Source organism: Pongo pygmaeus, chromosome 2, assembly GCF_028885625.2.
Source record: "Pongo pygmaeus isolate AG05252 chromosome 2, NHGRI_mPonPyg2-v2.0_pri, whole genome shotgun sequence".
NCBI lineage: Eukaryota > Metazoa > Chordata > Mammalia > Primates > Hominidae > Pongo > Pongo pygmaeus.
The window spans coordinates 209,089,815-209,107,088 of record NC_085930.1 but is presented as its reverse complement, the minus strand read 5'-3'; the positions used below and the strand labels follow the sequence as shown (position 1 = coordinate 209,107,088).

General features: G+C 41.5%; 1 protein-coding gene and 1 pseudogene across 2 annotated transcripts in view; both read left to right on the top strand.

Moving 5' to 3' along the window:
- Positions 1-17,274, top strand: part of LOC129032782 (protein FRG2-like-2) — a 26,960-nt gene extending 9,686 nt beyond the window's left edge. The window contains exons 2-5 of one of the 2 annotated variants that reach the window (XM_054480608.2): positions 14,231-14,597; positions 14,858-14,935; positions 15,165-15,242; positions 15,566-17,258. In XM_054480608.2, coding sequence (XP_054336583.1) covers positions 14,420-14,597; positions 14,858-14,935; positions 15,165-15,242; positions 15,566-16,080 — 849 coding nt within the window. In that variant the 5' untranslated portion in view covers positions 14,231-14,419 and the 3' untranslated portion in view covers positions 16,081-17,258. Of the gene's footprint in view, positions 1-14,230; positions 14,598-14,857; positions 14,936-15,164; positions 15,243-15,565 lie in introns of those variants that run through there. The other variant, XM_054480609.1, reaches the window with a different exon arrangement.
- LOC129033015 (retinoic acid receptor responder protein 2-like) lies at positions 2,971-8,454 on the top strand (annotated as a pseudogene).

Here is a 17,274-nt window from a genome sequence, read left to right as displayed (position 1 = left end):
TCACTTTGTTTGGAAGACTAACATCATCAGAGTAGGTCTGATAATAATAATCTGAGCTTGACCAAGGAGCATGGTTCTCTGCGAGTACTTCTACATCAGACTTTTATTATCTCCATTTCTCCCACAGCGGAGTACGTGACTGAGTTCTTCCAGCTGCGTGCGGAGCTCCTGGCGGTTGCTCGTGCCGCTCTGAGCAGCCGTCCTGTGCGAGGCCATAGCGTCTCCCGTTCCCGCACCTGCCGCCTGCAGCTCCGCGTTCGGGTTCCAGCTTCTCCGCCCTCCTTCTCCGCTGGGCCAGCTCGGGCTCGGAGAGGGGGAGGAGCGGCCACAGCCAAGGCGCTGGCGGCGGGTACGGGCCCGAGGCCGTGAGTTCGGGCGCCCGACGGCTGCGGCCTCGGAGGGGCTGCGCGGGGCCGAAGCGGGGGCCGGCGGAGCCACAGCCACGGGGGCGCGCGGGCAGCCACAGGCAGCCTACCCGGCCAGGAGGCCCCGAAACGCGAGCCTAACGGGGCTGCGGCAAGAGCAAGGGGACGGCGATGGCCCTGCCGATCTGCGCGGCCTGGAATCCTGGGAACGACTGTACCTTCCCCAGCCACGGGGGCTGCGGGAGGAGCGTCGAACTCCAGGGGCCAGAAGCGCTCCGGCCGTTCCCGAGTTGAGCTGCAAACAGTAGCCAAGCGTGTTTTAAATCGAGTTTCCCTGTGGCTAGATATGACCTGCTGGTTACTCTTATTTTTTTTCTCCATTCGTTGAGCTATGATTGACAAATTGAAAAGTGTGTATTTTTAGGGTGTACAATAGAGTGTTTTGAGATGTCAGTAGTCTTTACATTACCTCAGTTAAGCTAGTTAGCATATCTATCCCCTCACATAGTTAATACGTTTCTGTGGGTGTGGTGAGAGCACCTGAGATCTACTCTTGTAGCAAATTTCAAGTACACAGTGTTGTTAACTATAGTCACTATTCTGTACATTAGGTCCCAGCAGTTACTCACCTTGTAACTGAAGGTGTCCCCCTTCCATGGAAATCTCCCCACTGTCCCCACTTCCTAGCCCATGGGAACCACCGTTCTACTGTTTCCATGGCTTTTTATTCTTTTATTTTTATTTACTTTTTTAGATTTTACATACAAACGAGATCATGCAGTAGTTGTCCTGTATTCGGCTTATTTCACTTAGCATAATGTCTTCAAGATTTATCAATATTGTAGTAGATGAAAGAGTTTCATTTTTATTAAAGCTGAAATTATGTATCAGTTTATTTATCTGTATCAGAGGAGTGCACATGCCCTTGCTGATCCTGATTTTATGTCCTTTGGCTATATACTCCAAATTGGGATTAATGGTAGTTCTAGTTTAAAAATTTTAAGGAACCTCCATACTGTTTTTCATAATAGCTGCACCAATTGACATCCTCAGCAACAGTGGACAAGTGTTCTCTTTTTCTACATCCTAACACTTTTTATCTTTTGACTGTTTGATCATAGGCATCCAAACACCACGATAAGGTGATACCTCATTGTGATTTTGATTTTAATTACTGTGATAATTAGTGATGTTGAGCATTTTTTATATACCTGCTGGCCATTCGTGTATCTTTGGAAAAATTGCTATTTATATATTTTGCCCAATTATTAATCAAGAAATTGCTTTTAATTCTGCTGTGGGTTCTTTTTTTGTATTGATTAGTATGACATATATTTTAGATAGTAACATATTATCCTATATATGGTTTACAAATATTTTCTCCCATTTCCTATAATGCCTTTATATTTTGTTGATTGTTTCCTTTATTGTGCAGAAAATTTTTACTTTGACATAGTTCCACTTGTTCATTTTTGCTTTTGTTGACTGTGTTCTTGGTGTCATATCCAAAACATCATTGCCATGACCAGTGTCAAGGAGGTTTTTCCCCAATTTTTTTTTTAGAGGATTCATGATTTCAGTTCTTATGTTTAAGTCTTTATTTCATTTCAAATTCATTTTGTGATGATATGAGAGAAAGGTTCACTTTTTTCTGTGCATATCTAGTTTTTCCTACACCACTCCTTGATGTGTTTATCCTTTCTCCATTCTGTGGGATTGGTTGACTGTATATCCGTGAGTTTATTTCTGGGTCCTCTATTCTGTTCTATTGGTTTTTATGTAGGTACTATACTATATTAATGACTACAGCTTTGTAATATAGTTTGAAATCAGGAAGTGTGAGGCTTTCAGCCTTTTTGTTCTTCTCAGTATTTGGCTATTTGAGGTCTTTTGTGGTTCCATACTAATTTTAAAATTGTTGTTCTACATTTTAATAAAATGGCATTAAAATTTTGATAGAAATTTAACTCTGTAGGTCACTTTGTGTAGTATGGATATTTTAACAATATTAACTTTTAGAATCCATGAACACATATTTCTCATTTTGTATTCTTCATTTTCTTTCCTCAACATTTTATACTTTTCAGTACGCAGATCTTTCATATTCTTTATTAACTCATTCCTAAGTATTTCATTCTATTTGATAATATTGTAAATGGAACTATATTCCTGTTTCAGATATTTTGTTGTTACTGTAAAAAAATGCAACTGATGTTCATATGTTAATATTGTATCCTGAGAATTTACTGACTTGGTTAGTTATAACAGGTTTTTGTTTTTTTTCTGGTAAAATGGTGGTTATTCTGAATTCTGGTTAAACTTTAAATTGATAATTGCTATTATCATTTCAAAATTATTTAAAATATGACCAGATGGATTCCTGCTTTCACGAATTCAATGGAATTCAAATCTTCCCATTTAAAATAATTTTGTCTGGTTGACCTAGGCCCCGGGGATTGAGGGCACCCCGTGGGAGCCCAGAGATTCGCTTGGGGGTGGGAGGGAGAAGCCGTGAGAGAGGGGGCTGAGCTGGGGAAGCAGAGAGGGGCTCCGGGGACAGCCGGGAGGAGAGAGGGTCTTGTCGGAGACCCAGTGGGGAGAGAGAATGGGCCGGAAAAGGAGGAAGGGTGAGAGTGGGCAACAGGACGGCTTCCCGGCGCGGCAGGGAACTTTGCTGAAACTGGAACAGCGCGGGCAGGGTGGGAGGGAGTGGAGAGGAGCCGGCACACCCCAAGGTCAGTGTGGAGAAAGGGACATTTCCCGGTTCCTTCGCCTCTGCCCAGCGTTCTGCGGGCATGGCCCCCCCAGGGGCAGGGCAGGGGAGGAGGTGGCTCCCGGCGGGCTCGGAGAACTAAGGGGCGCACACCCGCTTCGCAGGGCCGGGGTGACAGGGGAAGCCTGAGACGGCTGCGGATCTCGCTGGCCCCGTGGGTGGGCGCGGGGGGCGCGCGGGGTGCCGAGCACAGGGGGCCAGCGCCGGGGCCTGCAGGTGGCCCTGGAGGAATCTGCTGCAAGCACCCGCCCGTGCAGCGGGCCTTCCGGGAGACCAGTGTGGACAGCGCCCTGGACACGCCCTTCCCAGCTGGAACATTTGTGAGGCTGGAATTTAAGCTCCGGCAGACAGAGAAGCGGCGGGAGGAAGGACTGGAAGAAACCCAAGTGCAAAGACCTGCCCGAGAGGAGGAAGCAGAAATGCCTGACCTGCGTCAAACTGGACTGTGAGGATAAGGTTCTGGGCACGATGGTTCGCTGCCCTCCAGAGACGCAGACTCGGCGGGAGCCTGAGGAGCACCAGGAGGCCCGGTGCAGCCGGGCGGAGCGGGCGGTGAGGACCCCACAGCTGCTGGTTCCCCGCACAGTTCGCCTTCTCCGAGGCCCGGCCCCAGCGGAGCCCAGCACTGAATCGCATGGCGCCCCCTGGAGCCCTGGCGGGGGTAACCAGTGGAAGACCCACCTCCCAGGGAGAGGACCCCACTGTATCCCCAGATAATAAAACTGTTCTCTCCCCCCAAAAAATAAATAAATAATTTTGTCTGGTGTTTGAAAATGTGTATGTGTACTGGTCAAAATGCTGCCCATTTATCTATATGCCTAATTAGTCAAACTTTTTAATGAAGTTATTTAACATTCTTTTTTATTATGAAACAAAACAGTAAATTTGTTAATGGTTTTAGTATCATCTAATAGGATTGAAAATATGTCAATTTGTCATTGCCAATGAATCTTTGTGTTATTTATTTTACCCTATTACATATTCTGTCCATAAAGGTCTAAGTGGCTTAGAATCTTGCCTAACATATTGTATGTGCTAAGTACTAACTACTCTAATTCATCAAATTATCTTTCTATACCATTCTCAAAATACAATATTATTTTTTATTTATTTTTGTTAAAATTTTTTTGCCTAATCTATTTATTTATGAAAATTATGAGGTCTATTCAGTTTGTCCTCTTGATAAAAGCCAAAGTTTTTTTTTTCTCTCTTTTCTTTTTTTGAGACGGAGTCTCCCTCTATTCCCCAGGCTGGAGTGCAGTGATACAATCTCGGCTCACCACAACCTCCGCTTCCCGGGTTCAGGTGATTCTCCTGCCTCAGCCTCCTGAGTAGCTGGGACTACAGGCGTGCTCCACCATGCCCGGCTAATTTTTGTATTTTTAGTAGAGACGGGGTTTCACTATATTGGCCAGGCTGGTCTTGAACTCCTGACCACGTGATCCGCCCGCCTCAGCCTCCCAAAGTGCTGGGATTATAGGCTTGAGCCACCGCGCCAGGCCTTTTTTTTTTTTTTAATCTCTTTATCAATACGTTAGAGAGTACAAATGCAGCTCCCTTACAGAAGCATGTTGCATAGGGATGAAGTATGGGCTTTTGGTGTGACAATCATCTGAATGTTGTTTATTGTCCCAATTAGTTATTTTCTCATTCCTAAACCCTCTCCAACCTCCTATCTTTGTGAGTCTCCAGTGTCTATTTTTCTAGTCTCTATATCCAAGTGTATGCATAATTGAGTTCCCCCTTGCAAGTGAGAAAATACAGAATTTGATTTTCTGTTTCTGAGTTTTTTCACTTACAATAATGGCCTCTGGTTTTATTCATGTTGTTGCAAAAGACATGATTTTCTTCTTCTTCATGGCTGAGTAGCATTCCATGGTATACTTGTATAGCACATTTTCTTTATTCGATTATTGATTGATAAATTTAAATTGATTTCATGTATTGGCTATTGTGAATAGTGCTGTGATAAACATGTGAGCATGGGTATTTTCTTTATGTAACAAATTATTTTCCTTTGGGTAGATACCAAGTAGTGGGAATGCTGAATCAAATGGAAGTTCTATTTTTAGTCTATATTGAAATCTCCATACTGTTTTCCATAGAGGTTGTAGAAAGTTACTTTCCCACAAACAATGTATAAGTGTTCTCTTCTCTCTATATCCTTGCCGATAGCTCATTTTTCTGCTTTTTAGTAATAGCCATTCTGCATGGTGTAAGTTGGTATTTCATTGTGGTTTTTAATTGGCATTTCTCTGATCATTGACAACATTGAGCATCTTTTACATGCTTGTTGACCATTGACCATCAGTGTCTTTTTTTTTAATGTTCATGTTCTTTGCTTGCTTTTTAATGAGGTTACTTGTTTTATTTTTGTTGAGCTGTTTGAGTTCCTTGTATATTCTGGACATTAGATCTTTGTCACATGCAAAACTTGTAAACGTTTATCTCATTCCATGGGTTTTCTGTTCACTGTGTTAATTAAAAAGCTCATTTTCAGGAGCTTTTTAGTTTGAGTTCCTTTTGTCTATTTTTGTTATTGTTACATCTGCTTTTGAGATCTTAGTCATAAATTCTTTGTCCAAGTCAATGTCTAGAAGAGTTTATCCTAGAGTTTCTTCTAGCATTTTTATAGTTTCAGGTCTTACATTTTAGTCTTTTAATCCATACTGAGTGATTTTTGTAAATGGTGGAACATAGGGGTCCCATTCCATACTTCTGCATACAGCGATATAATTTTTCCAGTACAATTTGTTGAATAGGATGTCATTTCTCCAGTGTATGTTTTTGTTGACTTTGTAAAAGATCAGTTGTTTGTAGGTATGTGGCTTTATTTCTAGGTTCTCTATTCTGTACCATTGATCTATGTGTCAATTTATATCAGTACCATGCTGTTTTGGTTACTACAGCCTTCTAGCATAATTTTAAGTCAGATAATGTAATATCTCCAGCTTTATTCTCTTTGCTTAGATTTGCTTTGGCTATTCAGGCTCTTTTTGTGGTTCCATGTGAATTTTAGTGTTTTTTTTCTAATTTTATAAAAAATAACATTGGTATTTTTGTAGGAATTGCATTTAATATGTAGATTGCTTTGGGCAGTAGAGTCATTTTAATGATCATAATTCTTCCAATCCATGAGCATGGGATGTTTTTCTCATTTGTGTCATGTACAATTTCTTTCATCAGTGTTTTGTAGTTTTCCTTGTAGGGATTGTTCATCTCTTTGACTAATTGTATTTCTAAGCATTTTACCTTTTTTTGTAGCTATTGTAAAAGGAAGTGACTTTTTAATTCAGTTCTCAGCTTTATCATCATTAGTGTATAAAAATGCTACCAATTTTTGTACATTGATTTTTGCATGCTGAAACATTATTAAATTTATTTATCAAATCTAAGAGCTTTTTTGGTGGTCTTTAGAATTTTTGTATATATGATATTATATAATTATCAAAGAGGGACAATTTGACTTTCCAATTACAACCACATAGATGCTCCCACCAAGACCGATAGACAGAGTCTCTAGGGAGGGCACAGGTGATGGTATTTCTTTAAGCTGGCCATATGATTATGGCTGGAAGCATGGGCCGAGAGCCACTTAGCTAAGCATTGCCTCTCAAGTTTTTCTTTCTTTTCTTTTCTTTCGACAGAGTTTTCACTCATTGTCCAGGCAGGAGTGCAGTGGCACTATCTTGGCCCATGGCAACCTCCAACTCCCAGGTTCGAGTGATTCTGCAGTCTCAGCCACCCGAGTAGCTAGGATTACAGGAACCAACCACCACACCTGGCTAATTTTTGTATGTTTTAGTAGAGACATGGTTTGGCCATGTTGCCCAGGCTGGTCTTGAACTCCTGACCTCAGATGATCTGCCCACTTCAGCCTCCCAAAGTGTTGGGATTATAGGCGTGAGTCACCTTGCCCGACTCTCAAGTTTCAATGTGCCTATGAATTATTTCTGATTCCAGGCTCTCTCTTAGTGATGTGATTCTGCAGGTTTGGAAGGGATCCATGAATTGGCTTCTTTAAAAATTCTCCTCTTAATGCTGATGTTTCTTCCACTACATCCAATATAGTAGCACTCAGCTAGAGAAAGTAGGCACAGCACAGAACTCCTGACACCCAACACTGTTACCACAACACAAATACTTTTGGCCCAAAGTGGAAGCCACCAATCACCATTTTCAAACATGTCATTTTCCACTGGCTCTTTATAGTTTAGAAAGCCTAGAGAAGGCATCAATGTTTGAGTAAGTCTGCATTTGGAAAACATGTACACATGAGTTCATACAATGTTTATTGAGCACATACTATGTGTTCAGAAGTCTGTTACAGAGCAATGTTCAGGAAACATTACATGATGTGAGTTAATCCTCATAGCACCCTGGGGGTTGGGTACTAAGTTTTCTGTAATTTTCAGGATTTAAATGAAGGGCCTAGCGTTTCTATTTTTTCTTCCATTTTAAAAATTATTTACCTGGAAAATAACATGTGCAGAATAAAAGCTATATCGACAGATGAGAGGGATAGAGAAAAAAGGGTGAACTGTTCAGAGAGATGTTTTATATTTATATTTACCTTTTTGTGCCTTGTGGAGCAGCTACTGAATTTGCAGGAATGGAAAACAAGTTGCTAGGTGGGGTGTCTCTAGAAGCACTGGCTTCAATGAAAAAGAAATTATAGCCCCCAAATAAAGAATTATTTGCTTCCATTTATCTGCTCTTCCATTTTAGGAAATTGTGGGCACCAGCTCAGGAGAGGCAGCAGGAGCCCCAGCCCAAATCTCTGGTCTCCTTTAATCAGTTCTGTGAGAGAAGATTCTAGGGTGAGGCCAGACCTAGATGAGGCCGTAGAAGAGGGTGGATCTGGGCAGGGCTGGAACAGAAAGTGGACCCCATGTTTCTGATGTTCATGCTGGTAGAGAATTTCCAGTTCTGTCTTTCCTAAGCCTGCCCAACAGAGACTTGACTCTTAGAGCTTGTGTAATTTTAATCTGTTTTAGCCACTTCCCTGTCAATTTTTATAACACATGACAACAAGAAACTTAAGCAAAACTCTTAGGGTTTTTTAGGACAATTATATGAGAAGCTAAAAACTTATTTTTACCAAGATAAAATAAATAGAAATAATCACAACAATAACAATAACTCTTCTGTCCATGAATAGCCCTTCAGATGGAGACATCGGAACCCGAGGAACAGTGGAGCAAATGCAGCCAAGGCCCCCTGTGCAGCTCCCTTCTCCCTTCCGACTACAGGATGCTGAATTCAGCCATTAATCCATTTCCCTTCCAACCACAGGATGCCGAATTCAGCTATTAATCCGTTTGCTCTAGATGAAAAATTTCTGGACAATAGAAACCATGAATTCTTCATCTGTTTTTCTGATGGTCATGCGATGTAGTTTAGATGTCCCCTCCAAATCTCATATTGAATTTTAATCCCCAATGTGGCAGGTGGGGCCTGGGGAGGAGGTGGTTGAATCATCGGGTGAGTCCCTCATGGCTCTGTGCCGTCCTTGTGATAGTGAGTACTCGCGAGATCTGGTTGTTTAGAAGTGTGGCCCCTCCCTTCCTCATCTTTCTTGTTTCTGCTTCTACCATGTGAGATGCCTGCTTCTCTTTCACCATGATTGTAAGCTTTCCAGGCCGTCCCAGAAGCAGACACTGGTGCTATGCTTCCTGTACAGCCTGCAGAACCATGAGCCAATCAAACTCTTTTCTTATAAATTACCCAGTCTCAGATTTTTTAAATAGCAGTGCAAGAATAGCTTAATACAACATATGAAAAGAAAGCAATTGATATATTTACCAGTTTGAGTATTTAACAGTTTGAGTCTCCAGACCTCTGCCTTGCTTCAACTCAAAGAACAGGAAGGGAGCAACCCCCGTTTACTGCTCCTGATCATGGGAGAATCTTCAGTTCATCTTAAAACATTTCAGTCAAAAGCCTCGTGTTTTATGTAGAAGAATGACGGTGTCTGAAAGAATGGGTCTCTTTAATTGTTTATTTTTTCTGAGACAGAGTCTCTTTCCCTGTCATTCTGGCTGGGGTGCAGTGGCTCACTGCAGCTTTGACATTCTGTGCTCCAGCAATTCTCCCACCTCAGCCTCCCAAGTAGCTGGGACCACACGTGCACACTACCACAACCAGATAATATTTGTATTTTTGGCAGAGATGAGGTTTTGTTACGTTGAGCAGGCTGGTCTTGAACTCCTGAGCTCAAGTGATCCTCCAGCCTCTGCCTTTCAAAGTGCTGGGATTACAGGTGTGAGCCACCACACCCGGCAGATGGGTCTTAACTGATTTTAATCAGGATACCTGAGCATGGAAGACATGCCTTTAATTCTTTTCCTAATACAATATTTGACAGGTATATAACTATGATTTTTTTATTCCTGTGATTCATAAGGATATGATAGTAAAAGGCCTTGAAAGCCTGTGGGAAAAAAGTGCTATATTGTGCTTGAAATCACCTTTTACTCTGAAAGCAAGTGCCGTCCAGATACATCTGTTGAGAAGATATTTTCTCCTGTTGCATTTTAGCCAAACAGCTGAGTGTGTCTTGAAGTTGTGTTTAGATTTTTAACAGGACAAGTGTATTTTCTAAGACCCCAAACTCAGGAGTGGCCATGGGGCAAATCACAGCTGCACACATAGAATGCATGTGCAGCAAATGCATTTCTCACCCTGAACCAGGGGTTGTTCCCCCTGGGTGCACATGGGAATCACCAGGGAGGCTTTTAAAATTACCTAAACTCAAAAGGCAATAGATAAATGAATTCAGAATCCCTGCGGTGGGACCTGAGCCACAGTGCTGTTTAAAGCTCTCTGGGTGACTATGGGGTACAACCAAGCCCCCAAACTGCTGCTTTAAATCAGCCTCTTCGGGTGAACTAGTGGCAAATGGTTTCCGGAAATGAATGGTTTAAATCAGCCTCTTCCGGTGAACTAGGGGCAAATGGTTTCCTGAAATGAATGGTTTAAATCAGCCTCTTCCGGTGAACTAGGGGCAAATGGTTTCCTGAAATGAATGGTTTAAATCAGCCTCTTCCGGTGAACTAGGGGCAAATGGTTTCCTGAAATGAATGGTTTAAATCAGCTTCTTCCAGTGAACTAGTGGCAAGTGGGTTCCTGAAATGAATGGAAAGATTTGCTGCTGGGTTGTGCTCTTCTGATCTTACCTGCATTACCTACTTTTCCTTGCCGAACTGACCTCTGCTACACATTTTATTCCTGATTCAATCCAGTTCTACTCATACCAAATGCATAGTATGCACTAGGTGCCCTTGCATTGCTGAACCTCACTCTGGGGTGAGGACTTTGCTGAAAAATAATTGCATCCTAAAAAAACTCAAAATACTGGACTCGAATGATCCTCCTGCCTTGGCCTCCCAAAGAGCTGAGACTGTAGGCATGAGCCACCGTGCTTGGCCTATACCCTAAAAAATTAAAACTGTCTTACTTACTAAATTGATGTAAACATGGGAAGACCTAGAAGGTCACCAAAGTGTTAGGACATAAGTAAATACCTTGGAATATTAATATCCATCTGATGATGCCCTGAGCAAACATGTCCCACTTTAAAACAATACAAAACAGTGCTATTATTCTGAGATATAAAGTTAAAATTTTGTGCAAATAAGTAATATTTAAATTTGTATATATGTATAACGTTCATGCAGAAAGATGTGTACAAAGAAATCATGTAAAGTTCAATGAATTATTACAAAGTGAACACACGTGTGTAACCTAGAAATAGAACCAGGTTCACTGATGCCCTGGCAACCACTTTCTCTCTTTTTGCTCCCCCAAAGTCACTAAGATCTTAAGAGCTAACATTGTAGATCAACTTTGTATTATTATACATGTTTTATTACAGAAAATTTAAGACATACACAAAAATAAAAGAAACAGTACAATAGGCCTGTTACCCAGCCTCAACAACAATTAATAACATGCCAATTTTGTATTATCTATACTTCAACTCATTTCTCACACAGACTTTATTATTTATTATTTTTTTTCTGATAAAAAATGTGTGCTCATTGAAGGTAAAATCTTGGCTGAGCACAATGTCTTAAGCCTGTGCAATCCCATCACTTTGGAATGACAAGGCAGGAGGATCATTTGAGGTCAGGAGTTTGAGAGCAGCCTGGGCTGCATAGTGAGACCACATCTTTATTAATTTTTTTTTTAATTAATCAGGCACGGTGGTGCACGCCTGTAATTCCAGCTACTTGGAATGTTGACATAGCAGGATCCCTTGACTCTAGGAGTTTGAGGCTACAGTGAGTTGTGATTGTGCCACTGCACATCAGGCTGGGTGACAGAGTGAGACTCTGTCTCAAAAAAAAATAAATAAAGGTTCGACCTTAACTAGCTTTTTACACATAAACACACCCATATAAACAATCCCTCTTTTAACAATAGAAGTACCAAATTAAAAATCATTAATATGAACCCATTTTTAACTCAGACTTCATCTTTTAATAAGTTTCTTTTTTTTTTTTTTTTGAGGTAAGATGTGCACTCATTGAAAGGTCTAATCTTGGCTGGGCACAGTGGCTCACATTCGTAACCTCATCACTTTGGAAGCCAGAGCTCAGGAGTTTGAGACCAGCCTAGGCAACACAACAAGACCTCACTGGGGCAAGATAGTGAGACCTCATCTCTACAACAATTTTTTAAAAGTTAGTTGGGCATAGTTGTGCACACTTGTAGTCACAGCAATTTGGGAGGCTGACTTGGGAGGATCACTAGATTCTGGGAGGTCAAGGCTGCAGTGAGCTGTGATTGCATCACTGCACTCCATCCAGAGGGACAGAGTGAGGCTCTGTCAAAAAAAGGTACAATTTTAACTGTACGTGTTTGACACATCAACACATCCATATAAAAAATCCCTCTCTTAAAAATAAAAGTACCCAATTTAACAGTCATTAATATTCATGGGAATTACCTAGAAATTTTTTGTTTGCTTTGGTTTGGATTTTTATTGAAAGGGGACACCTAGAAATGTTATTTAAAATCTAGATTTGGATAAAAATAAGCCTGAGTTTTTTCTTTTTTTGAGACGGAGTTTTGCTCTGTCGCCCAGCTGGAGTGCAGTGGTATAATCTCGGCTCACTAAAACCTCTGCCTCCGGGGTTCAAGCAATCCTCCTGCCTCCCAACTAGCTGGGATTACAGGCATGAGCCACCACATTCAGTTAATTTTTTTTTTTTTTTTTTGTATTTTTAGTACAGATGGGGTTTCCTTATGTTGGCTAGGCTAGCCTTGAACTCCTGACCTAAGGTGATCCACCCGCCTTGGCCTCGCAAAGTGCTGGGATTACAGGCATGAGCCACCGCACCCAGCCAGGCTTGAGTTTTGCCTGAGAATTTGTCTTTCTAAGAAAGTACATCATATGGCAGTTACAAGGTCTCTTTTATCTAAAATATATAGAATTTAATAAATAAAAATTTAAAAAATTTACCTGAGATTAAAGGACAAATCAAAACACATGTGTAATATGTTGTCTGTAGGAGTATATTTTAACAATGACATATATTATTAATAATCACTAAATGTTATAATAATTTATTAACTAAAATGAACAAAATTTCTATTATGATATCTATGAAAATACTTTCTTAGAGTAAAATATTCTCATATCTTGAGAGGGCAATGGTTAAAAACAGCAAAGATGTGGAAGTCGATGTCTTATCAAGTACTTACTATCAAGTAAGTAGCAGACCCCTCTTCACCCCTTTTACAGAGTTATCCAAAAAGGAGTCATTTACACAAGAGCAGACAATTTTCCTAGCTTTCTATTGAGTTTACATGTTAATATTGTTATAAAATTTAACTCAATTTTCTTATAAAAATTTTATATATCATAATATATCAAAATTTATTTAGATGTCAAATAAATTTTGATATAATATTATAATATATAACGATATCATATTATGATAAGTTCCATTTACATTCAGATAATTTCCCTAGGCAGTGTCTGTCTACCACTAATTCTTTTCTCGTTCCACTGTTTGCACAGGCAGCACAGCTGGGAAAACACAGACTCACCCAACACAGCCTCTTCCCCGTGTCTTTCTCCCCCTTAGGGAATCAGTTCATCAGTCAATCAAGTCATTTAGGACTGGAGGCTGAGTACTCCCTAACATAGAAGGTCTTATTCCTGCTGCTTTCCTCATCAGAGGGGGAGACAAGAAGGTCCTTTTAGGGGACACTTGCTTGGATATAGACTAGGCTAGTTGGAGGGCTCCGACCAGCAGAGAGACTCCACCGCAGTAGGAAGGGATGAGGCAGCTATTCTGAACCTGGAGCTCCACCACACCTTGTCCCGTCTCACTGAGGCAATTTTGAGAGTCTGCCCTGGAATATGGTGGATGTTGAGAAATAATGTGGGCTTTGACGGGATTCAGGTGGTGTCCGCGGTGTGAAGACAGTAGCTGAATGTTCAGAATCTAGGCTGTTTTTCTTGTGATCAGTTGGGTTACCTGTTTGAGACCAAGTCCACTTTTACTAGGGAGGCTGAATAAATTCCACAGAACACAATGGCGCTCCCAGGATGACTGAGGAAGGGTGAGAAAGGAGGAAAGTTTTTCCACCTAGATATTTTGCTACCTCAGGAATCAGGGGCTGATTAGGTTAGCACTGGCTCAACCTAATCAATTCAATTTTATTGCATTTGATCTAATTATCTTCCCCATTTTTAAGGTAGGAAGGGCCATTTCATTTGGTATTTATTTTTTCTCTGCATTTTTATTTCATCATATATGTGTGGATCTAATAAAATCAACCATAATTTGACATTTGTTGTTTCCAAGCATTTAAGAAATTATAATATCTATGCACACAATGTTAACACTATGTATAATAAATTCTCCTTCTGGGCAAAATATATAACATATGTCAATATAGGCATGTTTAATTGTGCATCTTGAAAGGTGAACAGGATCATAAAACCTTCCACGTAGGAACTGAAACAGAAATTGGAAGAAAAGATTCCCCGATCTTCCGATCCCTGTGCTCCCGGTTCTTTGTTTTCTTGAAACTATAAGAGGACCTGAAAATGTCTCCCCTTAACTGTGTCTAGGTCCCCAGTAGAACTACAGCAAGAAACTTCTGATTGAGGCTCTAAGAAGCGGCAGAAATGAGAAAACTGTTCAGCCAATAAGAGTAAGCCACGCCCAGCCGAGGGAGGTATAAAACGCAGGTCTAGCAGAATAACCCACACTCTGCCTTTGGACGTGTGAGAGAGCGCACCTTTGACTTGAGCTTCAACATGGGAAAGGGAAATGAAGACCCCGATCTCCACTGCTCCTCCATCCAATGCTCCACTGACCAGCCGCCTTTCCAACAGATCTCCTTTACAGGAAAGGGCTCAGATGAGAAGAAACCATTCAAAGGAAAAGGCAAGACCGCCTTCTCCCATTCCAGTGAGAAGCACACACAAAGGCAAGGTAAGGCCTTGGGCTGCTCCTGTGGAGGCTGGAAGGAGGGTTGGAATCGGGGACACTGAGCTATGTGTCTTTAGTAGGGTTTTATTCTGAGATTGGGGATGGGAAATGGCTTAGTGCTCTCAGGGGACTTTGAGAAATGTGTTCACTCGTGACACTGGCAGAAGAGCTTCACATGAAAGACTGATCTGCAAAAATGCATCAGAGATAGACTATGGGACTCTTCCTAGGGAGAGGTGACTCATCTAAACTTTCTTTTGCAGCAGGATCAGAGCCCAATCCAAGCAAGGAGAATTCTGAGGAAACCAAGCTCAAGGCCGGGAACAGCACTGCTGGATCAGGTGAGATTTGGCTCTTTCAAGGTGAGAAGGGAGAGGGTAGCAACACAGGCTCCCCTGGCAAGGAAACTGGGAGCTCCTTGGCAGCCAGGGCCGTACAGATCCTGGACACTGGAGAACAGAAGAGAGCTGGAGTTTGCTGGTAACCTCAGCTCCTGTGTGTCCAGGATGGACTAGGAATTTCAGGGTGTTCAGTTGGAGGCACTTTCTCAAACTTTCATTGTGTTCACAGAACCAGAGTCCAGCTCATACCGGGAAAACTGCAGGAAAAGAAAAATCAGTTCCAAGGACAGCTGCCAAGACAGAGCAGGTAGAATCTTGGTGTTTGTTGTTGGTGGTGGTGGTGGTGGTTTTTTTGTTTTTGGTTTGCCCCAAAAAGCAAATAATCAGGAAACTTTTATATGAGGCTGGAGCAGAAAGGGAGTTACTTATTGATAAGTAAATTTTTGAGATCTTAGCACTCTGAGAATATTTGGGGACTCACAAGCAGTTCAACCTCACTTCATTCCAGTGCTGAGATGGTCAGGAAGGACTGGGAGAGACAAGTGGGGTTCACCTGGGTGCACAGGGGGTTCTGGAAATGAGGGTCTGTGGGGACTGTTCTGGTGAGTCTCTCACATGCTTTCTTTGCAGGGAACTGTCCAGAAGAGGAGTGCAGCTTGACGTTGAATAAAAAATCAAGATCCTCCACCGCTGTGCACAACAGTGAAATCCAGGAGACCTGTGATGCCCACCACAGGGGACGTTCCAGGGTTCGCACTGGGCGCAGCAAGCGGCATAGGTCTCAGGCCCTAGGAGTCCAAACACCGTCACTTCGAAAAAGCTTGGTGACCTCTGTGCGAGCTATGTCAGAGGCTGTTTATCAAGACCTAGCCCAGGTGTGGGCACAGCAGATCCATTCTCCACTGACCTGTGAGCAGCGGATACTGCTCACTCAGCTCCGGGGGCCTCTGTGTGCCCAGGTGCAGACCTTGTATTCCATGGCCACCCAGGCAGCTTATGTCTTCCCTGCTGAGAGCTGGCTTGTCCCAGCCACACTGCCTGGTCCTGGGGATTCAGACTTGGAGAGAGAAACCCATCCCTTCCCTGGGCAGGAGATAACTGAGCCTGTCAGTGGATCAGATAAGGCTAAGCTGGGAGCACCCTGACCCTATTCAGCAGAGATGCAGCTCTAGGAATGAGAACAAGGACCTGCTTCTTCTCAGATTCTTCCAGATGACCAGCAGTGACAATTTTAGACACACTGTGTTAATAAATGACAGAACCTGAAGAAGTCATAGGAAAGAAACTTGAGCAGTATACTCAGAATGCTGAGCCCTGCATTTTGCAGACCGCTAAGGCTATAGACAAATTTGATATTTCATGTTAGACATTTGATGCCTTTTGGATGTCTGATGATAGTCGTGCATTTCTATATAATCAGAAAAATATTAGATTGTAATTGTGAATTTGCATATTTTAGATTGTAGAAAAGTAAATATAAAATTATATGCTCTTTTTTTTTTCTTTGAGACAGTCTTGCTATGTCACTCAGGCTGGCGTGCAGTGGCACAATCTTAGCCCACTGCAACCTCTGCTTCCTGGGTTCAAACAATTCTCATGCCTCAGCCTCCCAAGTAGCTGGGACTACAGGCATGTACCGCCATGCCTGGCTAATTTTTTTTCTTGTATTGTTAGTAGAGTTTTGTCACGTTGGCCAGGTTGGCCTCGGACTCAAGTGATCTGCCAGCCTCCGCCTCCCAACGTGCTGGGGTTACAGGCATGAGCCGCTTTACCAAGAAATTGCTTCTCTTTTAATCCAGAAAATGTTGTAGGCTCTCACTCTTCCAGCCTGAACCCATGGAATACTAATATCCACAAACCATTAGTAGCACTCCCTGTGGGAAAATGTCTATACATTTTTACAGTTTGATATAATTATAGTAAAATTACTATGCAAGCTGTTTACTTTTAATATTTCTACATAAAATTTAAGTCAAGATATATTAAATGGTAAATGATTGTACTTATTTATTGACCCGTCTCATGTTTTATTTCATTTTAAACATCCTGAATTTATATTTTATTGTATTTTATACATTTCAATTGATTGTACTGTATTGCAGGATATGGAGATTTCACCACATACTACAATACAGTGTATTTTGTTATATTTGACGTATATTCTACTTGTATTTTGTACTGAGATCATACAATCTTTCATTATCTAAGTGTATTAATGACTTGTTTGGTTGCTTTATAATTTTCACTTTATGTAATAATGAAATAAACATTAATGTTATTTGGAATTTAAAATTTCTTTCATGTGGAATTTGTATTTAATAAAGATGTGAAAAAGAGAA